This window comes from Euleptes europaea, chromosome 4, assembly GCF_029931775.1.
Source record: "Euleptes europaea isolate rEulEur1 chromosome 4, rEulEur1.hap1, whole genome shotgun sequence".
Taxonomy (NCBI): Eukaryota; Metazoa; Chordata; class Lepidosauria; order Squamata; family Sphaerodactylidae; genus Euleptes; species Euleptes europaea.
The window spans coordinates 52,735,512-52,759,856 of NC_079315.1; the positions used below are offsets into that span (position 1 = coordinate 52,735,512).

Here is a 24,345-nt window from a genome sequence, read left to right on the forward strand (position 1 = left end):
AATTCATGCTTTGGATAACTTTCTTTAGGAAAATAAAACATATACAAAGGGCCCCCACAAGTACTTGCAGGAGCATCTCATTTTCTCTCCCCCCACTATTTCTTCTTGGCCTTACCTGAAGGACCCAATGGCCTTTCCTCTTTTCTGGTTTCCTTTGTTCCTTCCCACCCATCAGCTACCCCACCTTTATATGCCCCCAATCTTTAGCTTTCCTTCCCTCCCCTTGGGAAAACTCTGCAAGGTGCCAGCTGCCAGACTGGGCCCAGTAGCATGGTGGGGAACCTGCATGGACTTGTAGGTGGGAACTCACTTTCCCCTGTATCCCTTCCCCACACTATTTCTTCTTTCCCTCCTCCTAGCAGCCCCCATAACCTCAGCTTTCCCCGCTTCCTTCTCTCCTTTTCACCCACTGACCTTTTATTTGCTCCGCCATCTTCAGCTAAATATTATTTATTTACTTCATTTATATTCTACCTTCTTCCACAATGGGGAGGAAGAAGCTTATGTCATTTTCTTCTCCCTTCATTTTATCCTCACAAAAAGCCTGTGGGGTGATGTTAAGCTAAGAACGTGTGACCTGGTCCAAGGTCAGCCAGTGAGCTTCCCCAGCGGACTGGGGAACTGAACCTGGATCTTCCAGACTACAGCTTGAAATTAATCACTACATCACATTGGCTTTTCTTGGGTGACTTCTTTGGAACAGTATCAAGCCACTGAGCCAGGATGAGTCATGTGAGGTGGGTGGTATCAAGTAGCCTAGTAGTTGCTGGTGGGCCTGGCCCCAATGAGTCCTCCCTCAAAGGCCAAAACAGCCCTAGAAAGGACCCTGCCCCCTGCCTTTTGCTGACAGAAATCAAAGCTTGAAGACTAGCAATATTGTTGTGGTTGCCAACAATCCTCACAGTGGCCACTGAGAGAGCATTTGTTTGTTAAAGCTACAAGTACTACAGGTATTAAGGAGCCCTGTGGCACAGAGTGGTAAGCTGCAGTACTGCAGTCCAAGCTCTGCTCACGACATGAGTTCGATCTTGACGGAAGTTGGTTTCAGGTAGCCGGCTCAAGGTTGATTCAGCCTTCCATTCTTCCGAGGTCGGTCAAATGAGTACCCAGCTTGCTGGGGGTAAAGGGAAGATGACTGGGGAAGGCACTGGCAAACCACCCCATAAACAGTCTCTGCCTAGTAAACATTGGGATGTGACGTCACCCCATGGGTCAGAAATGACCCAGTGCTTGCACAGGGGACCTTTACCTTTTTTTTTTTTTTTTTTTTACTACAGGTATTATTTTGTGGGTATTTTAATCCCCCATATACTTTTTTTTAAAGATATCAGATTTTTCCGCAAACCTGGGACTTGTTTCCAGTCAGCAAAAAGCACTTTCTTGTCTGTCCACGGCTCCAACCTCTGGATTTAAATGTCTACAGATGGGTTCATGTTGAGAATTAGACATATTGATAACCTTCTTTGCTCCTCAGCCTCTTCTTGCATTGCACTGACACAGTATTCTAACAGCCAAGGAGAAGGGGGGGGGCAAGGAGAACCTCCACTACATGTGAAGCAGTTTTTTTGGTTTTCTGAGTGTATGAAAAAAAACTCTCACAGTAAATATGTGAATGAACCAAAAAAAGTTGTTAATTACAGAGCATTTAAATTTACTCCTAATGTCTCTTGCAGTAGCAACAAAAAAAGCACAAAGCTAATGATTAACTACAAGCAAGTGACAGGCATCAACACACACTACATTTAAAGCAATATCACATATTACTCGTCTTAATGGAGTTCGGATGTGTTCAAATTTCAGTTTCTAACTATTTTTAGCCACACTGGTATACATCATTATCAACAATGCCACCATTTAGTCCATACTACATTCGGAAATTACCTTAAGGCTGTATTTGTGTGTAAAGTGCCGTCAAGTCACAGCTGACCTTTGGCAACCCCATAGGGTTTTCAAGGAAAAAGACTAACAAAGGTGGTTTACTATTACCTTCCTCTGCACAACAACCCTGGCATTCATTGGTGGTCTCCCATCCAATTACTAACCAGGGCTGAACCTGCTTAGCTTCTGGGATTCAACGAGATCAGGCTAGCCTGGGCCATCCGGGTCAGGGCACCTTAGGGCTATTGCTACTAAAATAAGCTCTTAAAACAAATGTGATGATGATAACAGACATGACAGATACATACCCTTGCTTCAAAGTATTTTCAGATCTCTTTTGAAAATGCCAACAACTACTGCAAAAGATTTACTCAAGAGGACCCAGCTGCTTCTATGCAGAAATCAGTAGCTTGCTCCATAACTTCCTGCCATTTTACTGAAGAACTCCCATCAGAACTTACAAAGCCAACGTCTAGCTTCCTTCAGAGAAGAGCCTATCATTATATAAGCATTTCTGAAAGCTAATAATGCCACAAATCTTATTTCAACCCTTAAAGACTCATTATTAAAAGAATGCAGTCACACCACATTCTGATATAGGTGAACTCGAAGTATTAGACGAAACTATATCACTTTTCATACTTAGCAATGACTAGGTATTCAAACGCTCAGGGAAGTTCAAAAGGAGTTCAAACAAAATGCACCAAGATTTTAGGAAGGTATGCTTGTCCACAGAAAGATATGAAACGCCTCTTACAAGGACCTATAAACTAAAACTTGCATGAGATTATAAAAGTCAAATATATACTCTCTAAGACAGCGCTTGGCCTATTCCACTACATTGTCCATGGCTCAGTGGCAGAGCAGACCTTCGCAAGCAGAAGGTCTCAGGTTCACTCCCTGACATCTCCAGACAAAGGATCTCAGGTAACAGCTATTAGGAAAGACCTTTCTGTGCCCAAGGCCTGTTACCAGTCAGGGTAGATTATACCAAGCTAGACACACTAATGGTGTGATCTTACTACATAGGCAATCAGCCCACAAGGTAACTGTCATTTGCTTCCCAAATGAGGCCCATATTCACAAAATGTTCTTGGAAAACTAACGTAGGTAACCTTCCTTCCTTCCACAGCCTTGCACTCCACTTTTAATCACAGATCTGCTGCCCCAGATTTTCACTGGGAAATACATAAACAAAGATTCCAGGAAACAATACCCACATCCATTTCCGAAGATTAACATCAACTCACAGCTGTGACCCACACATCAGTGACAAAGATCTTTGAGTGATGTGGCACAACCACAAGGTTTCAAGAGGTGAGCATATGCATAGAACAGAAGAAAATCAAGCCTAGAAGAAATACCAAACACTAAAGAAAAAAGAAAGCAAGAGGGAGTTTTATTTATTAAAATATTTATAGCTTGCCTTGTTCCAGTGAGTCAATGTAGCTAACAATCTGCCAATATTGCAAAATTATAAACCAACAAAATTATAAATCACCAACACAGAATTTCCTACTACAATGCAGTCCTCACAAAATCAGCCTCAACAAAAAGCCCTCTGAAAAAGGATGACCTTGAACATCTTGCTAAAAATAGTGAGCAAAGGTACCCTCTGAACCTCCTCCAGAAGGCCACTCCCCCAAATCAGTGTAACCACCAAGAAAACCCTTGATTGAGCTGAGGAAGAATGAACAACTCTGGGAGAGCAACCATGATCAGAAACTGACTGGAGTGCAGTTCATATATAACCTCATAATAAGCAAGATGCAGCCCTTCAGATATGTCATAAAGGCCTTTAGAGGTCAGAATCCAGACCTTAAACTTAGTCTGGAAGCAAACAGCAGCCACTGTAGCTTTTCTAAGATATGTGTTAGTGTGCCAAGAAGCTCACCACAGTAAAGAAATGGACTGCTGCGTTCTGTACTTTCCAAGTTCTGTGTGACAGTAATAAGAGACAATAGACAGTTTCAAGAAGCATCCTCAGGCAAGAGACGCCACATGTAGGGAGGAGAGAAACAAGAGGGATATCTACCACCCTTGGGATTCCATGAAGAGGACTAAGCCAGTAATGATGATTTAGCCAACAAGTAAAATCCAAAAGAGGAACTCTGAACAGTGCGTGGTGTGCTAGACAAGGTTGGATGGGTGGCAGGACAAGAATTCTTCCACAGATTTTCTTTCAGAGCCTGGAAACAAAAAGGGGCAGATTCTTAGGGCCAGATGTGACAGAGATAAAATGACTTGGAGCTAGCTGGGGCTGAGTTATGGGCATAGTTCCCCATGCAAAATTAAAAATGTGCCACTAGTGACAAGAAACAATGTATTTGTAGCAAAGGGCACAGTTATATAATTACTGGAAGTTCTTGATTATGATCTGATCACCTCTGGGTGCAGGTTTCTGGTGAGGCAATACCCAATACCTTTTTCAGGCTTTTCTCTGAGATTGCCTGTACTCTTCAACTAGTGCCAACAAATCAGGTATGGCACTTCACTTCTCTTCAACTTCTGTGTTTATACTCTGCAGGCTAGAGTTTCTTTGTATCAGCCGAGATACAAAGGGCAATACAATAAAATTTATTGTAGAAGAACAAAAATGCCCATTTTGTCTGGATCAAATAGAATCCCTAGCCCACATTGTTTTAGCATGTCCACAAAATAATATTGCATGAAATAAATATATCACTCCCTGGATAAAACAGCTAAAGACGCTTTATGGGAAGTGGACACTGCGTCATCTGCTGTCAAGTACATCGGTCAATTGCATGAGAGATGTGGCAACTTTTCTGTTTATAGTGTCAAGGAAAAATTAAATTTCATCACTCCTTTTTAAAGTGTGAAGAGGTTGATGGATAGCCAGTGGCTGTTAAATCTAGGGAAAGGAAGTTATCTCAGATTGCCCCAGGACTCATTTAGGGGTATAAATATTAGCCTTCATGGCTTTCATAGTGTGTATGTCTTTGGATCCGAACACTCACCTCTTACTTAATTACTAGCCGTTTCCCCCTCTACAGTGTTGCTTTCATCGGATAGCATTCCCACCCCTCACCTTTTTACTTCTGAGCTCTTGTATGAATTGTGCATGTACACTATTTGTGTGCTTGAAATCATTTTGTAATAAAACTCATTTGGAACAAAACTGCTTCTTTACAGGGAGTTTTCCATAAGGGAGTTATCTCTGTATACAAAGGCTGCAAAGTTCCTGGTTACCCAATCTCTTGCAAAGCTCATTCTCCGTGCAAATTCTCCCAACTAAAGCAGAGACACTCTAATTTGGATAACATTAGGAGAGAACATATAGGAAATCAGATCAGCCTCCCTATAGTAAAGGAAAAGGGCAGAAAATAATTTGTTGTTGTTTTTTAAGGAAGGTGATGAAACAGAACAATGAAAATAACCAAGAGAAGTTAATGAAAGGCAAATAAGACACTATGTATCCTGTATGCAAACAAAAACTGGCCCATATCCACATCCTTCAGAAAACATATTGCAGATGACTAACCATCTGTTATATAATTATCTGCAAATTAAGCAGACGGGTTTTGGTGAACATTCATTTTTAAAGAAATAAAATAGTTAAACACTGGGGCCTCAGTACAGCTGAAGTTAGTCAAGTCCAAGTCTACCTGAAAGCAATGCAAATCTAGTAAATCACTGATAATCTCCTCCAATTGTTTCAAAGCAGCACTCAAAACTGAACTTAACTGAGGAGCAAGAAAAAGGTATGTAAGTATTGCTTGATTTTTTTTTCTCTACAGAAAGTTCTTGTCTCAACAACTGACAGGGTTGCCAGCTCCAGGTTGGGAGATACCTGGAGATTTTGAGGGTGGAGCCTGAGGAGGGCAGGGTTTGGGGAGAGGAGGGACTTCAATGGGGTATAATGCCATGGAGTCCACCTTCCAAAGTGGTCATTTTCTCCAGGTGAACTGATCTCTATTGCCTGGAGATCAGTTATAATCCCAGAAGATCTCCAGCCACTATCTGGAGGATGGCTACCCTAACAACAGACACAACATAATAATTAAGCCTCAACTGCCATTTCTGGTGCTGAAGTCTTCCCTCCCCCCCACCCCAAATGTGCTTTAAACTTAAATGAGGATAGTCTACTGAGACTCTTGCCAGCAGAGGAAAAAATGCAGAAGTTAGAGAATAAAGAGACGAATGGGGCCTACTGGACCCATATTTCCCCTCTCCAGAAGACAACATTTTTGCTGTAGAGAAATCACAAGTTCCCAGCAATCTAACAGCTTTGTCGTTAATGAAAATGCAACTCTTCCACCATGTTGCCTGAAGCTTGCCTTCATGAGCACAGCATCTTTGTAAGTCTGGAGGGGGATGCCCCCACAAGTCAACAGTAACTGCTTCCCAGCAAGCTACTCCTGGAGCTAGCCCTACAGCTTCACCAAAGTGGTAACCATTCTCAGCCTTTAGCTCTTCCAGCAAGTGGGGGCTGCAGAAACCCATTGCTCAGGCTTGCCTCTCCCCACAGAGAGGTACAATCTTCAGATAACTAGTGGAGGAGGCAGCATGACTCTCCATCTCTCAAATATGCTGAAGAAGAATAAAATAAGCCAGTAATTACAAACAGGCATAATCATGCAGTCCACCAAGTCAGGCATTCTTGGTGGGGAGTCGAGTCATAATTCTGTACCAAGATAAATTTAAGAGCAGAGCACAATAAACTCAAGGCAAAATAAATGCACCACATTAAAAAAAAATTCTAGGATGATTCACTATGATATGAATCCTCTGAAATCTCCCTTCAGGGAACCAGTGCTATATAGAGCAACTGAAACAATGTGTTTAAGGGAGTTCAACAGCAACAATTTTAACATGCCATTTTTTTTAAAAAAATGTGAACACTTAATAAATGAGGCTGATACAAGGAAGAAGAATTTTATCTTTATTTTACTTAGTCGGAAATCATGAATCTGATTGCTATCTTCACCTAAACTTACATTGTTTCTCAGAGAGAGAGAGAAAAAACATAACAGGAATTCTGAAAATAACAGGAATTCTGGAAAGTCTTTAAAAGTTTAGTGATGCAAAAGAGAGAGAGACCAAGATAGAATTGCTGTCAGCCCTTGGCCCACAGAACCAGAAATCACCACAAAGTCATATAGAGTCCAAACAGATGGCTTTTACTGATCAAATAGGCATACAGTGCAAACGAATAAAATGACAGCTATGAAAGGCTCACTAGCTGGGAGATATTATAAGGCAGGAAAGGCGGGAGATTACACGTAGGAATACAGTTTCCCAGGAGCTGAGTTTTCCCAGGCTGAGGCATGCGACCTTGGGGAGCAGACAATACAGCACAGAGACGGTGGCAATAACGAAACCGAGATAGCAGCCTGACATTCTGCTCCCCTCAAGGCCCCCTCCCAGTTCGCAAGGGGGCTGGCCTGTCCGGGTAAGCAATGTGAAAGGCGTCGACGAGGTCGGGGGCGGAGACATCCCGTGCGCGCACCCATTCGTCATAGGCAGGGGGGAAATGTTTCCAACGAACTAGATATTGGAGAGTGCCATGGTGAATACGGGAGTCAAGGATCTTGGAGACTTCGAAGTGTTCTTCCCCCCCCACCATGATGGGTTGCGCAGGCGGTGGGTCCGGATGCCACCGTGGAGAAGCAACATGGGGTTTGAGGAGGCTTATGTGGAAAACAGGATGCACACGCCTCAAGGATTTGGGGAGAGCCAGTTCCACTGTGACAGGGTTTATGACCCGAGTAATGGGGAAAGGGCCAATGAATTTGGCGCTGAGTTTATGGCACGGTTGGGTGGAACGGAGGTTTTTGGTGGAAAGGTAAACCAAAGCACCCACTTGCAGATCACCCCCGGGGGAGCGATGTTTGTCAGCTTGCTCTTTGTATTTACGTTTGGCCCGGTCGAGGTTGCTAACGAGCCAGGGCCAAGTGGTACGGAGGGCGTGTGCCCAGGAGGCAATGTCGGGGTTCCCCTCCCCCTCTACATCATTTGTAGGAACGATGGGACTGAAATCTTGTCCATACACAGCAAAAAACGGGCTAAAACCTGTGGATTGATGCATGGCATTATTGTAGGCATATTCTGCTAAAGGTAACAGTTCCACCCAGTTATCCTGGTGGTAGTTAACATAACAACGCAAATAACATTCAAGTACAGCATTGACACGTTCAGTTTGACCATCAGTTTGAGGATGGTATGCGCTAGACAATCCCTGTTCCACCCCCACTAACTTGAGGAAAGCTTTCCAAAACTTAGAAACGAAACCACTTCCGCGGTCACAAATTATTTTACGCGGAAACGAATGTAAACGAAATATATGCGTCACGAAGAGGCGGGCCAGTTTCTGCGCAGAAGGGATCCCTGCACATGGAATCAAATGTATTTGCTTAGAAAACAAATCAGTAACAACCCACAACACAGTTTTACCCCCACTGAGAGGGAGATCAGTCATGAAGTCCATAGCAATTACTTCCCAAGGTCTGCTGGGCGTTTCAAGAGGTTGTAGCAGTCCCGGGGGTTTGCCCTGCGATCGTTTCGCAGCGGCACAAACGGGACAGCTGCGGATGAAGGAGTCAATGTCGGAACGCATTCCCCCCCACCAGAACTGTCTGCGCAACAAGTGAAGGGTCTTCAGAAACCCAAAGTGCCCAGCTGTTTTGGCTCCATGAGCTAAATGTAAAACGTCTTTCCGGAGAGCTTTGGGTACATACAATTTTGAGTCTTTGTACCAGGACCCCCCTTGTTCCAAAACACCAGGAGGTAGGGTATGAGCGGAACGTTCTAAAAGGCACTGGTCCCGAAGGACAGTTAAAAAGGATTCGGAGATGGGGATTTTGGAGGGAGCCCCCCCGTCGGTCCTGGAGATCTGGGAAACAGTTATAGGGTTAGTGCTTACGTGCGGCGGCGCGCAGACTGCAGGCGGCTGAGCGGTCGGAGGGGTAGGAGGGGCGGGAACTCCGGTCTGTTGCGGTGGCGGCTGGGCAGCCGGTTGGACTGGCGGAGCTTGCGAGTTAGGGAAGGTGTGTTGATGCTGGGATCGGGTTTGCACAGCCAGCATAGGTAGGGCCCCACGTTGCATAGGGGTGAACAGAGAGTTGGTAGGTCTTTCGAGTTTTACCGGATATTGTGGTAAACGGGAGAGGGCATCCGCGAGAACGTTCTGCTTCCCAGGGACGTGCTTCAGGGTGAAACGGAACTGAGCAAAGAACTCCGCCCACCGTTGTTGTTTCGCCGATAGCTTATGGGACCCCGTGAGGGCAGCTAGATTTTTGTGATCGGTCCAAACTTCAAAGGGTACTTTAGACCCTTCCAAGAATTGCCGCCATAAAGTCAGTGCATGATGAACTGCAGAGGCCTCTTTCTCCCAGATGGGCCAGTTTAATTGAGCGTGCGCAAATTTTTTTGAAAAGTAAGCGCAAGGGTGAAGAAGACCGTCCGGTCCTTGTTGGAGGAGAGCCCCTCCCATGGCTACATCGGAAGCATCGACTTGCACAATGAACATTTGATTTGGGTCTGGGTGCCGTAGCACCGGTTCCGAAGTGAAAAGGCGTTTGAGGGCCAGAAAGGCGGCTTGGCATTGCTCAGTCCATAGGATTTTTGCGGAGGGCAAGGCAGCCGAGCTTACTTTCCCCTTAGTTTTCAGCAGGTCCGTAATGGGTAGAGCCACTTGGGCGAAGTTAGGGATGAATCCCCGATAGAAGTTTGCAAATCCCAGAAATTGCTGTACTTGCTTGCGGTTGGTGGGGGGAGTCCAATCGAGGACGGCTTGGACTTTGGCGGGGTCCATGCGAAGACCTTGGTGGGAGATGATGTATCCCAGAAACGTGAGTTTGCTTTGGTGAAATTCACACTTAGCTAGTTTAGCGAACAGTTGATGGTTACGCAGGCGTTGTAGAACTTCCCTGACCAGAGTCACATGCTCGTCCATAGTTTTCGAATAAATGAGAATGTCATCTAAGTAGACCACCACCCCACGATATAGAAGGTCATGTAGGATTTCATTGATGAGTTGCATGAAGACCCCCGGGGCCCCTTTTAATCCGAACGGCATTACAAGGAATTCATACATTCCGAAACAGCTAGAGAAGGCAGTGAGGTGCTCATCTCCTTCGCGGATACGAACTCGGTAGTAGGCTTCCACCAAGTCTAATTTAGAGAACACACGGCCTTCCTGTAATTGTCCCAAAATATCCGATATTAATGGGATAGGATAGGCGTTGGTCTGGGTAACCGCATTGAGCTTTCTGAAGTCAATGCACAGGCGAAGGTCGCCCTCTTTTTTCCGGACGAAAAACGCGGGGGCCGAGTTTGGGGCATTCGAAGGGCGAATGAACCCTCTGGCGAGGTTTTTGTCCAAAAAGTCCCAGAGGACAGTGCGCTCGGAAGCGCTCATAGGGTAAATCTTACTTTTGGTTAATGTGCAGTCCTTTACTACTTCAATCGCACAGTCTGAGGCCCGGTGGGGGGGTAAGGCATCACATTCCCTAAGGTCGAAGACATCTTCAAAGTCCCGGTACACAGCGGGTAGAGCCGGTGGTACTGGGGCAGTAGAGGTTAATGCTGGAACGGGCGGAAATGGCAGAGCAAAGTTTTGCCGATGCTGGTCGCAGGTGGGACTAGCGAAAGAGATAGTGTTTGTTTCCCAATCAATACTGGGACTATGTCCCTTAATCCAGTTAATTCCCAAGACCACTTCAAATCGGATAGGGGCTATAGTGAAGTCTATTTGTTCCCAGTGGGAACCAATTCCCATTGCCACCCCTATGGTGCGATGATCAACTGGACCCCCCTGGAATTGGCTCCCGTCCATTTGAGCAAATTGGACGGGGGCGGGTAAAGCCTCTGAGTCGGCTCTGAGTGCAGCAAACGTGGCTTCGCTTATGAGAGTGCGACAGCAACCGGAGTCAATTAGTGCTTTGACGGGGATTTGAGGACCTCCGTTAAGTTGTTGTAAAACTGCATCTACGTAGACGGTGGAGTCCACTTCTTTGATTTTGGTAGGAGCATTCGGTTTGATAGGAAGATCCTGAGAGGTCTGTGGAGATGCTCCATTCACCACAGACCGGAGCCGTTTTTTGACAAGTCGAGGGGAGATTCCAGGTTTAAGGCTGGAGAAATCCAAGGGTTTTCCTCATCCGAAGAGGGAAAGCTGTCCCCCAATGGGGCACTTGTAATCCGAGACCCGGCGGGGTCATTGGAAGCAGGCAGGGAGGCTGGGTCCCCGGCATGGAGTGCAGAGGGTGTGGGCCTTCCCGGAGCTGCGCTGCGGGTGGCCGCGGTGCCTCTGCGTGGTGGACGACCTCGGGCGCGGGTTGTCGTGCTGGGACGAAATAATTCCTGGCGGCGTGGACAAACGGCTGCAAAGTGGCCCATTTCTCCGCATGTAAGACAGGCACCCCTCTGAAATCGGGCTTCACGTTCCTGGAGTGGACGTGGGGGATTTCGTGGGACGAGCAGTGGTGCCTTGGGTTGAGGCTTTGGGGTGCCCTTCTCCTTGTGCTTTTGACGGACGAGAGAAATAAAACGGCGGCGGCTTTCCACCTCCTCGGCTAATAGGATCCAGCCTTCGAGGGTATCGGGATCGCCCCGCATGTAAGACCAGTTCAGAATGTCAGGATGCAAGGCTTCCCTGAAATGATGGATTAGGGTGGTCTCGGGCCAACCTACAATTTTACTTGCCAGTCGCTGAAATTCATCGGCAAATTCCCGAACTGTAGCAGAGCCTTGTTTTAATTGTAAGAGTTCCGTTTTGGCTCTTTCTCCCAGGAAGGGGTCCTCAAACCTCCTTCTCAGGGCAGTCATGAAGTTGTTGAGGGAACGAATCGCACGAGAGCGGGTGTCAAACTGGAGGACCATCCAGTCAGCCGCTTTGCCTGTCAGGAGGGAAGCTACGTACCGCACCCGGCTATCTTCCGTGGGGAAAAGTTGACCTTGTTCTCGCATATAACTGTCCACTTGATGCAAGAAACAAGGCAAAGTCTCAAGAGATCCGTCATACGTAGTCCTCAATTTGAGTTGCTTCCAAGGGCCGGGCGCGGGCTGACCCGGTTGCACGGGTGGTCCGGGCGGAGGAGCAACAGGAGCTCCAGGAGGCAAGGGTGGAGCAGGCACATTAGCAGGTGGTTGCACAGGTGGTCCGGGCGGAGGAGCAACAGGAGCTCCAGGAGGTAAGGGTGGAGCAGGCACATTAGCGGGTGGTTGTACGGGTACCCCCTGACCCGGTATCGGAACGGGCTGTCTCTGAGCTATCAGGGTTTGTTGTAATTGCCTGTTCTCGTGAAGCATAAGTTCCATTACTTCTTGGAGTCGATCAACACGGTCGGAGAGCTCCCGATTCTGGGCTCGTAAAAGATGAACCTCCTCACTTGGGCCACCAGTAAGATGAGGCTTACTGGTTCGGAAGCTCGTGGCCCATTGAGAGCTATCCCCATATAAATCCTCGTCTTCAGACTCATCTGAGTCTCGACGTCGGTCAGCCAAACGGCGTGCGCGTTGGGTCGCACGCGACGGGACAAACGCCGGGGAAAAAGTTAGACCTGATAGTCCCAGTACATAGTCCTTGGGGCGCGTGTCCACGTTCGCCTGATTCCGTGCTGCAGCCGCCCTGGCTGCTTCCGCCGCCTCTCTCTCTCTTGCGACCCTAGCCGCTTCGGCGGCTTGCTGATCCGCAAGAACTTTGGCGTTCTCAAGTCTTAGGGCAGCCTCTGCTGTAATGCGCGGCAAAAGTTCTGTCTCGAGGAGCAAGAGTATGGGGTCAGGTTCCCCGCCCAGCAGAGGTTGTACTCGAACCGCTAGTGCGGATGCCTCGGCTCCAAACGTCGGGGTCAAAACTTGAGCCAAGGTGGCTACCGGGGTGTCCTTTGTACATTCCACAAGGAGAAGAGCGGTGCTAATAGCGACTCGCTTGGCCTCAGCCTGGCAGCTGGCCGCATCCGGGATCAGGGAAAAACCCTCCGGCGGGGCTCCCGCCATGGTAGAAAGAGTTTGTCGAGAAATAAGAGTATCCAAAAGTCCAGTTAATATTTGTAAATCCTCAGTCGCCAATCGGGCATCGTCCAGTAATTGATCCAAGTCCTGAAGATCTAAACGAGCATCAGTATCCTCCGATGTTAACATCCAGAGACGTCCTGTAAGAGATTGCCACTGCGCGTGTACCAGTCCCCTCAAGCGGCAAACCTCTCGGTTCGTCCGGAAAAGTTCAGCGATTAAGTCCTGTAACAGAGTAGGGTCCTCTGAGAAGGGCTCCAGGGTAGTAGATCACCTGGAGAGCTGCACAGCTCCCATCCAAGTGGCAGGCGAACCCCCCTGGGCTCCAGCCTGGCTAGGAGAACGGTGAAGATGTGAGATAGCTGTCATAATGTCAGCCCTTGGCCCACAGAACCAGAAATCACCACAAAGTCATATAGAGTCCAAACAGATGGCTTTTACTGATCAAATAGGCATACAGTGCAAACGAATAAAATGACAGCTATGAAAGGCTCACTAGCTGGGAGATATTATAAGGCAGGAAAGGCGGGAGATTACACGTAGGAATACAGTTTCCCAGGAGCTGAGTTTTCCCAGGCTGAGGCATGCGACCTTGGGGAGCAGACAATACAGCACAGAGACGGTGGCAATAACGAAACCGAGATAGCAGCCTGACAATTGCTCAGTATGGTGAACAAAACAAAAAAATGGCAGAGATGCTGCAAAAGTCTTTCAGTTAATATGCATTTATTTATACAGTAGCCTTTAACAAGTGTTAATAGCTCTCAATTCTCAGCATATTCTGCCCAAGTAAAATTAATATTTAAGTAATCAAATTCAAACTCTCCCCAAAGATAATTATGACAACAACTTTTATTTTCACTTGCAAGTCCAAGATAACACAGCATAAAATGTAACCAATTTTTTTTAAACAAAACTGACCAAGATGTTTCATTTTCCTTAAAAAAGAGCTACTTCTGCATGCAGAGTTGGGGGGAGGGTATCATACCTACCCTAACAATTTAAGATTCTGCCTTGGACCCTATACGTGCTTGCATTGCGAAGCACATTTCTCCAGCACTAAGTATTTTCCACTCAAAAAAGATGAAGTTATTTCACGTGAACAGATACTTGCGAGTACCTGAGAGCTACATTCTATTTGCACAACACAGTACCATGTTGTGAAACACAAGGAAATAATCTAATCCCATGTTTCTCATTCCATTCATGTGCCAGGAAAAACAACATTACTACATGGTCTCAAAACACCACAGGAAAAGTGTACCCACACCCACAAAGGAGTTTCTTGTATATCTTAATTAGGCACTTCATCACTAACACACACTAGCAATTGGTCCTTCTATTAGGGTGGCTGCACAAGCCTGCAGGATTTCATATCCACTTCATGGACAGAACAGGGAACAAGATATGCCAAGTATGGATGCTATTTGGATTGCATAGATTTTTAAGGTCCTTTGGTGTAACCACAGACACATGAACATACTGTTGGTGCCTGGACTGCCCCAGCTACCTGGTATGCCATAAAGGCATACAGGACCAAGGTTGACACTAAAGCAGGGCACTTCTGCACAAGGGTGAGCCACACTTCCAGGAGACCATGGAATCCATCTTTGTGTCTGTGTAAAGCCTTGGAGTTGGCAGGTAGGAGTGGGTTACTTTGCATTTCTCCAGACCCAGGGCATGAAAGGTAGACAAGACAATGGGAGTATGCAAAGCCTCCCTCACGTACTAAATGAAGCACTCCTAGCAGACACCTGAACAATAAGGAGAACTTCTAATCCTATCAGCAATCAGGTCTATTCAGGAAAAAGTCTGACTAGCATCCTGCATATCTAATACCCCTCAAGCTTTGCCAAACAGTCAGAAGAGATTAAGCCAACCATCAACTTTCTGACTCACACCCACCCTGAGAAACTTTTCAGCCATCCCCTCACATCCCAATATCTATAACCAAGCAATCACCAGTCATTAATCAAGCTATCACAGGTATTCTGTCGTTTCCTGGCATGACCTCATATCCAATCACACCCTACTGTCCATACTACCTGAGGAGCAATTAGGTTGTTCCTCCCTGACAAAGCTTTTCATTTGCCAGCTACCTCATATTGCCCCAGGACCCATTTAAGGGTATAAATATAGCCCTTGTGGCATTCATAGTATATGTGTGTCTTTGGATTTGAACACTCACGCCTTACTTATGTGTAAGGTCTCTCACTTTGCTTCCTGGAGCCGATGGTTCGTTTCGTCCCCTCTTCAGTGGTGCTTTCACTCGGACATCGCTCTTTAAGTTTGGTAATTATCACCTGAAACCTCTAGAATCTCCTCACTTTTACTTTTGAGCTCTTGCATGAGTTGTGTGCGTTTCTGCTATTTTTGTGTGCTTGAAATCCTTTTGTAATAAAACTCCATTTCATATTGGGAGTTTTCCATAAAGGCTTATCTCTGTATACACTGGCTGCCAAGATACTGGTTACCCAACCTCTCGCAAAGCTCTGTCTCCATGCTAATTCCCCCAACCAAAGCGGAGACTATCTAATTCAGGTAACAATACCACACTGTAAAGAAGAGAAAATATTTCCATCACTTGATTAATAATTTTTGCAGGTATGACAAAGTAGAGATTGAAAGTTAACATATAGTTTAGAACATTCTGATCACTCTTAAACTGGATTAATGATAAAGGACTCTGCTCAGTCTCGAAACTTGGGGGTTGTTGTTCAAAAGCCAACTTATTTTATTACTGCTCTTTAGCTTTTTATTTTATAAACACTAAACATGAAAAAGTGTGACTTACTGTGTCTGCAACATTGTACAATCCTCAATAAAAATTATTGCTATTTTTTTTAAAAAAATTAATAGCTGTGCAGATGTGTCCTTAATATTTTAGGCCATTGTACAGTCTTAGAAAAGATCTGTGGGGCACAACATCCCAGGACATGTACTGTTGTCGAAAATAAAGTTTGTGTGATAAAAGCAGGATTTGAGCCAAAGTGCAATTAAGAGCATTTCTACCAATAAACCTGAATTTATGAATCAAAGCTATGGGACCAAGAAGAAGAAGAAGAAGATTTTTTCATGCCAACTTTCTCTACCACTTAAGGAAGACTCAAACCGGCTTACAATCACCTTCCCTTCCCCTCCCCTGTGAGGTAGGTGGGGTTGAGAGAGCTCTTAATAGAGCTGTAACTTGCCCAAGGTCACCCAGCTGGCTTCGTGTGTTGGAGTAGGGAAACAAATCCAGTTCCCCAGATCAGAGTCCACCGCTCCGAACTGAAGAGCCTGAGTTATGGTATTAAGTCCCAATGACCATAAAACAGGAAGAGGTTGATAATTCGAAGCAGTTTGTTTATTAAGCTTAATAATACATACCGGGTGGGAGCTTCCCAAATGCGCAGGACAGCTCGCACACCTAGACAAAGGATTGCAACCCCAATTATAACTTCTGGTTAGGGATGTTCCAATTATGTTGACTCACTAGACATTGGTTGTCTACCTTACTCTAATTAACATAGTGTACAGAGATTGGTCGAAGCTGTCTCTAAGCAGATGCTAGGTCTTGTGATCTTGGAAGTACAAAACACATTCCTTAAGCAGTAGGTAACTCTGAAGCTCTACTGGTGACAGGCTGTACCAAGCAAGCACTGCAATCTGTTGGCCCCTTAGTTGTGGATGCCACCATTCCCAAAGAGTCCTCATGTGTGTGCATATGAATACATAGTGTTCTAAACCAGCCCTTATATTCTGGGCTTAGCATTTCTGTAAGTGCAAATATGCAGACTGAACATAAAAGCATACATTCAAATAATAATAATGATGACAGGCATTACAAAACCACTACGCCATGCTCCAGTAACTTTTATTTGACTGACTAACCACATGATCCTATGCCTGTGTACTTAAAAGCAAGTCCTATTGGATATAGCAGAGTTACTTCCAAGTAAACACACATAAAATCAGGCTGCAAAATGGCCAGTCCCAAGCATATTCAAATAAGTGCCACTGAACGATGGATTGTCTTTTAAGAGAACACATTCAGGATCATGGCTGTAATTCAGCAAGTTTCTTGGATCTTCCTTCAGGTATATATGGAAAATACAGACATAAATGTTAAGTTCCATTTCTATCTCAACTACTTTTTTGACAGCATACTGAAATGGGCTGATGGAACTAAAAGACAGTTCTTTCATCAATTCGAAAAAATCACTCCAAGGTAATAACTTGACAAAGCGGATGCCTGCCAAACACAGAGAAAAAGAAAAACTCAGTGCTGACAGATAAAACCATTAAGCAACTTTTCAAACATGACCTTCAGAATATAATTGCATAAACTGCAGAACACCAGTTCACACAACCATTGTGCACACATCTCCAACCTGGTCCACTGTGAAACAACCACTCGGGTCTTGTTCACTGAGGGCACAAACTGGATTCTTACAATCTACTCACAGATGAATCTACATAAGGGAAGGGAGAGAGAAAATGGCATCACGCACAAAGCAATTGTGTGAACTGGCCCACCTGGCAAAAACTTTGGTTTGGGGATTACCACCAGATCATACTACAATGATAGAGGTACACTCCCATGGGGACTCCTGATCCCTTCAATAACTTTACTATTTTGTAGAATATGGGGCAGAGTAAAAGCCAAAGTCCTAACATTTCACTCCCATTTCTTTGAGCAAATGTTGGCTCTCTCCTAGACTTTTACCTAGGCAGTGCGACAGCCCCAGCAGCACTGCTCCTTCCCACACCACCAAAGTGATGTATGAAAAGATCCAGAACACACAGGAAAGCCCCCCCTTCTGCCTGCAGCAGGGACAACTCTTGCACAGTCATGAGCTTCTCTCATTACCCAGATGGCAGTGGAAAGAGTAACAGGGTGCTAGAACCACAACATTAATCCTGGTGTGCAGAGGAATTGTGTCGTGGATTCCTGTCAATGTGGTCCAGAGGACGTTCCACGTTACTGAGCAACCTGGGATTAAGTGGCAGCACTGTAGCTCCCATACCACCAAAAAAATTAAAGAGTTTTGTCTTCATGGAGTCACAAGGGGAAATTAAAATGCAGATGCATGGTGAAAAATCTAATGGTTACCCCCCTTACACTCTCAAACTCTATCAACATCCTCTCAACCCACATTTTAGGTCACTTTCAAGGCTCAGTAAATTGGCTCTCAGGGTCTTGAGATTATGGAGTTGGTTAACAATCCACTTGAACATGTCTGCTCATTCAATTACCTGGGCTTCCAATTTCATTCCTCTCTTTCCTGAAACCTGCATTGCAAGCATGCTTCAACAATACCAGTATCTGACTCCTACTCCGGCTCTTGGAGCCAATGTACATAAAGGAAACCTGCTCATTGTGGGTTCTCTATGACCTATTTGTTGGAGCTGTGCAGTAGTAACAAAGGCTTGAAGAGCTGGACTGGCAAAATCTTTATCCTATTTTACGGTTCCTGCTTATTGTAGGTTGTTCTCCTTAGCCCATTTTAGCGTGTTCCCTTTAGCAGAGCTAATTGGTAGATTTAAGGGAATCGCACGTGTGCGGAGGTTATGTCCCTATTGAGCTCAGCCTGTTGAAAATCCATTACATTTTTTGTTTTGTTTTCCTGCAAGGTGTATGCAGAGCAAAGAGCAATTACGTTAGCTCCGCTTATGGCTACACATCCAGCTCATTCTGATTATCATTCTGTGGATTATCATCTGTTAAACCTCCTTAACAGTGGCAAAATTCATCTCATGGGAACTAAAACATCATGACCAAGTCTTGAAAATATCCTGACTGAGTGGGTTCAGAAAACTGATCTGATTTTCACAATGGGGTAATTAAAATTTTACTTAACTTTCAAAATGTATTCGTTCCATTTTTTCATGCTGGAAACTTTTGAATTTGAAATGTGTGCATCTACCAATTCTATTTTGCTGAATGTCTGTTAGCGCTAGCCTGAGTAAGTCCAACAAGCTATTGTGTTCTATGGACTATTTTATTGAGAATAAATTGGGGGATCCCATGGCGGCCACGTATCCAACCAGTACTCTGCCACCTCCACTGGCTCCAGATAGAGCACCAGATAAGGTTTAAGGTTTTGGTACAGACCTTTAAAGCCCTAAATGGTCTGGGACCATCATACCTGCAGGACCACCTCTCCTGCAACGCCCCCCCCCCCAAAGTGTGTTATGCTCGGCTAGAGAAAATCTGCTGGTGATCCCCCAGCCCAAAAAGCACCCGGCTGTTCTCAACCAGGATCAGGGCCTTTTTGGCTCTCTGGCCCTGGCCTGGTGGAATGCCATGCCCAGTGGGATTCGGGCCCTGAAAGACTTGAAGGAGTTTAGCAGGGCCTGTAAAACTGAGTTGTTCTGCCAGGCTTATGGTTGAGGGCAGTGACAGTTTCCATCTTGCTGGCCTCCCCTACTGCTCCCTCTCCCCTTCCTCCCTTCCCCCCTCCTTTGTTATTATTTAAATCAGATATTTACTGCTGCTATGGCTGGAAGGTGCTTGTTTTATTTTGCATATAGAAATTATTAATTTTAGGGATTGTATGAAATTATTTTAATGGTTGTAAGATGCCCTGAGCCTGACTTGGTCAGGGAGGGCGACCTAGAAATCTAATAAAAGAAATATTCCAGATGAAGTGCAGGGGATAATTTCCCTTACCCAGACAATTACTGACTGCATTCTCATTTTAGTGTAGTTAGTACTTGGATGGGAAATCACCAAAGAATATCAGGGTTGCTGTGTAGAGGAAGGCAATGGCAAACCACCTCTGCTAGTCTCTTGCCTTGAAAACCCTACTGGGTTGCCATGTCAGCTGCGACTTGATGGCACTTTACATACACATCTACATTAACAGTGCAATCCTAAGGAAGCCTCCCTTCATAGTAACTGGATGGCCACTGAGTAAAACAGGATACTGGACTCGATGGACCACTGCTGAAATCCAATAGGGCGGTTCTTAAATTCTTTAAATCCTACTCAATTCTATCCAATGAGGCTTACTCCAAAAAAGTGTTTTTAGGATTGCCACGTAAAACACACACCAGACAATAATGTTTCAGACTGCCCTAAATGACCTTGCTCTTTCCTCAGGCCCATCTGTAAAATGGTGCAGTGGGGGGAGTGATCTGATTTTCAGAGGCCAAAGGCATAAAACATTATGCCTGGGCATTAAAAGGAAATTAATACAAGTAAACAGGCTTAGAGATTGCATCCTAAATCCCTTTAGCATCAAAGTGATTTAAAAACACATTGCAAAATAACAGCAAACCTTTAGGGAGTAACAAGGGAATAGGTGCTGGGACTCCGTACTTTAGGATCAACACCTTCCCAGAGGGATGACCTATAATGGTCATAAAACGACCAGTGGTGGAGGAAAGCGCCATCAAGTCACAGCTGACTTATGGTGACCCCATCGGGTATTCAAGGCAAGAGGCATTCAGAGGTGGTTTGCTGTTGCCTGCCCATGGCGACTGACGACTACTCCATAGTATAGAAATGCTTTCTGCATATGCCCAGAGACATGCACTTTATCCTTTGAGACAGCAAGGTAGACTTCCCCTGACTATGGAAGATCCACTGATTTTGCAATTTGTAATAATCTCTTTTCCTTTCTGTAAATGTATTGAAATGTATTAGGACAGCAAGGGAATAGCTTGTTGCTGGGCAGGGTACCTCTGTGTGTCTGTGTGCTAGTAACTGGGGCAAGAGTCACGGAGGGTTACAGTGAACCATAACAAGAACTGGGTGAAACTGTGACTATCCTGCCGCCTCTCTGTCTGTATTACAATCAGATATGCCCTGAATGTTGATGGCTGTCATATCTTGAATTTGGATAAATATCCCTTCCTCAGTATGATTGGAACATCTCAGTATGAGATTTCTGCCCATTAGGGCCTCTGGGTCGCAGCTGCCAGAATAATCAGTTTTCTTGAAATAACGGTTCGGGTCTCTATTTCCCCCACGAACCCCTGTTGACCGCTACACCTTGTTGGTGGACAAATGTGGATTAAAAGAAGCTTGGGCAAAAAGAGCCGGGCTTCCAACGAAGCCCCTTGCTTGGCCGTAGGCGAAGCAAGGGAGGGGCAGAGCTTCTGGCCTTTGGCGGACCCACAGCCGCGTGCCCAAGGCCGGCGGCATGACCCAGCAGCGGTCCCTGCAGCTCCTGGCGCGCCTCCCGCTGCTCCTGGCGCAGCTGCCGCTCAATCTCCCGGCGCAGGCGCTCGCTCGAGCGCTCTTCCACGGAGAAGCGGCCACGCCAGCGACCTCCCAGGCTAGGAGCCAACGGCAAGGGGCTCTCGGCCCGTCGTGGCTTTCCTCGCGTAGCCCCTTCCCAGTGCGCTAGAGACACGTCCGATGGGAGAAACGCCACCCAGCGACGAAAGGCACCAAGAGACGACCTTCTTTGGGCCCGGAGCAGAAAACTAGAGGCGTGGCTAGAAATCTGTCCCAAGCCCCGCCCCATCCCCGCCCATAGCCCCGCCCATAGCCCCCCCCCGCCCCTAGCCCCGCCCCTGGCGGTTCGCTCCACGCTGTACCTTCAATCGCGTCTTCCGCAGCCCGCTCCAATTGGGTCGTTGACGTGTTGGAGGTTTTGCCTCGGATTTGCCGCTCTCTGTTTTTTTTTTTAATAGTTTTTTTTATTATTTTTCTATACTGATTAGACAAAGTATTCAACAATCAATATAAGTAAACATCAGAGTATAAATTCTAATTAATAATTGTTGAAAATACATACATATATAGATAAAAAATAAAATATAGAGACTTCCCCTGCACCTCAATCTTATCATTTATTTGTAATCTCCTTTGTTTAAGATCCTAATCCTAATATTGTTACAGACGTTTATGTGTGTGTGTGTGTGAAGTGCCTTCAAGTCGCAGCCGACTTATGGCGACCCCTTTTGGGGTTTTCATGGCAAGAGACTAACAGAGGTGGTTTGCCAGTGCCTTCCTCTGCACAGCAACCCTGTTATCCCTTGGTGGTCTCCCATCCAAATACTAACCAGGGCTCACCCTGCTTAGCTTCTGAGATCTGATGAGATCAGGCTAGCCTGGGCCATCCAGGTCAGGGCACAGACGTTTATAACATTTACTATTTCATTTACCTATATTAAAATAAAAAAAAGAAAAGAAAAAGTGGATTTGCCGCTCTCTAGATGCACTTTCCCCCCATCCGAATTCCCAAAGCTCTGCATGGGGGGGTTTAGATGCACTATTCATTCCAGCTTTTCAATAATACAATCGGTCAGAAATATATTTTTGGCTTTCCTCCAGCTACATTTAGTCTGCTCACAAACTGTAGAGGAGGAGGAAAACTTATATCTGGACTCAACCACATCATACTGAAAATGGGAACTCCTGTCAAGATAGCAGGTTTTCCAACCCACCTGGGTGATTTAACCCCCTGTCCAGAGCCTGGGACCCTGGGATTAATCCCCTTCTGGTTGCTCCACCAAGACTGGGTTTGGACTTTTACACATGCAGCAGACCGCACCAGTAAAAGCATTAGGCTTTATTAAAAGGAATATTAAAAAGTTCAGGCATAAACATAAGGCAAGCAAGTAGGTGTATTAAAATAACAAATGCCTAACTTCCTAGCATACACTTATACATGAAGGCAGGTGGATCTGCATAAGTGAAGCACCAGGGGGACTATGCTGACATTACTGTTCTGATCCTTTGCTGTTCATGGTGATCCTAAGTATCAGGCATGACTGTCCGCACTCTCCCTGTCTCTCAGATGTTCATAACCAGGGCTATACATATCGGTAAACCTGAACCAAAAATAAACCCAAAATAGCAGTTTCAGCTTTTGGGGGGTTCAGTTTCAGCCGAATACTAAAAACCGAGAAGCTGAACGAAGCTGGATAGGCGATTCCTGAATAGCTGAATAGATATTCAACTTTTTTGGGTTTTGGCTATTTGCTTTTGCTGAGATGCATGGCTCCATGCCTCCTCCCATTTTTCTATCTTTGACTGGTTTTGTTAGGACCCTATGTGTGTGTGTGTAAAGTGCCGTCAAGTCGCAACCGACTTATGGCGACCCCTTTATGGGGTTTTCAAGGCAAGAGACTATCAGAGGTGGTTTGCCAGTGCCTTCCTCTGTATAGCAGCCCTGGACTTCCTTGGTGGTCTCCCATCCAAATACTAACCAGGGCTGACCCTGCTTAGCTTCTGAGATCTGATGAGATCAGGCTAGCCTGGGCCATCCAGGTCAGGGCAAAGAGGAGTTTTTTTGAGGTAGGGGTTGTGTAATTGGAGCCAACTTGGTCTGACCAACTTTCCAGGTTCATCACCCAACAGAAGACTAATCTACATAGCAGAAGGGTCATTTAAAAGATGGGGCTCACCCAGTCCTGTCCGGAGGGATATACCCTCCAACTAAAAGCACCAGCTTTAACAGCTGCTGATCAGGCTTCTGAAGACGACTCTTTCACCTACGTGGATGAGCAATCTCTTTCAGAAGAGCCACCTTGGTTGAGATTTGTCTGGCTCTGATATCACCACCCCCCTTATGAAAACCTGCTCTCAAACTGAAGGTCACCCTGAGTAGTGGCTTTATTTACCCGCATTGTGACCATCTCTTGAAATCAGATTTTTTATTACTATATTAAAGGACTGCTGACAGGATGTCATTTGCCACCAAAATAAATGTATTCTGTGCCTTATTTTTCTTGCATTTAAGCCATTTTCCTCAGTTTGGAAGCTAATTTACATGGACATCATACAAAGCGACCCAGGTACAAACGGAGCCTTTAGACTCAGAGGTGCCAGCCTGCCTATTGGCTCTTTACAACAGTCCTCAGCAAAGCTGACTTTCTGAATCTGAAAACTGATTGACAGCTCGGCTCTCACAAATGCCTGGAGGATGGGGGCATCCTATTTGCAGGTCCATAACATAGGACCCCCTGTCCCAAACTTCACCAGCCTTCAGTGTCTGTCTAAGGAGAGTCCCTTGCAGCTATGCTGCAAATTTGGTGACTCTACCTTGAAAAACGCCCCCCCCCCGGATCCTAGAAAATCAATTCCATAGACTATAACGGACCCAATTTTTTTCGGGGAACCCTGAAATAAAGCTGAATATCTATTTACCAATATGGGTATTTAGCTTATTTCAGTTTACCCAAAAAAAAACAGGGCCAATAAACCCTAAATTTACTGGAAACATTTTTTTTGCACATCCCTATTTATAACTATTCTTATAGAAGCTAGAATTTCCCCACCCCCCATTTAACCTAGCTTTTGGCAGATCAAGCCAGATCACTTTGAAATGCAGAAAGTGGTCACAGGCTTTCATCTTGGTTTGTTTGATATGGATCATTCCTGTGTGGTTTTTTTGCAGCTAGGTGACATAGCAGAAAGCAGGATATTGCATCTAGTTTTACGACTTGATCAAAATGGTGATGTTTAAATTGCTTAACCTCTCAGGATAGTTTATACCTCTCTTGACACTCACATGACTGAGTCATCCTCCATTTAAAAAAAAATCCCTGCAT

At 45.5% G+C, this 24,345-nt stretch overlaps 1 protein-coding gene across 1 annotated transcript in view; it reads right to left on the reverse strand.

Moving 5' to 3' along the window:
- Positions 1-21,311, reverse strand: part of LOC130476985 (guanine nucleotide-binding protein subunit alpha-14-like) — a 55,562-nt gene extending 34,251 nt beyond the window's left edge. Inside the window, 1 exon segment of the mRNA XM_056848986.1 lies at positions 20,906-21,311. Coding sequence (XP_056704964.1) covers positions 20,906-21,311 — 406 coding nt within the window.
- Positions 21,312-24,345: the final 3,034 nt, after the last annotated feature.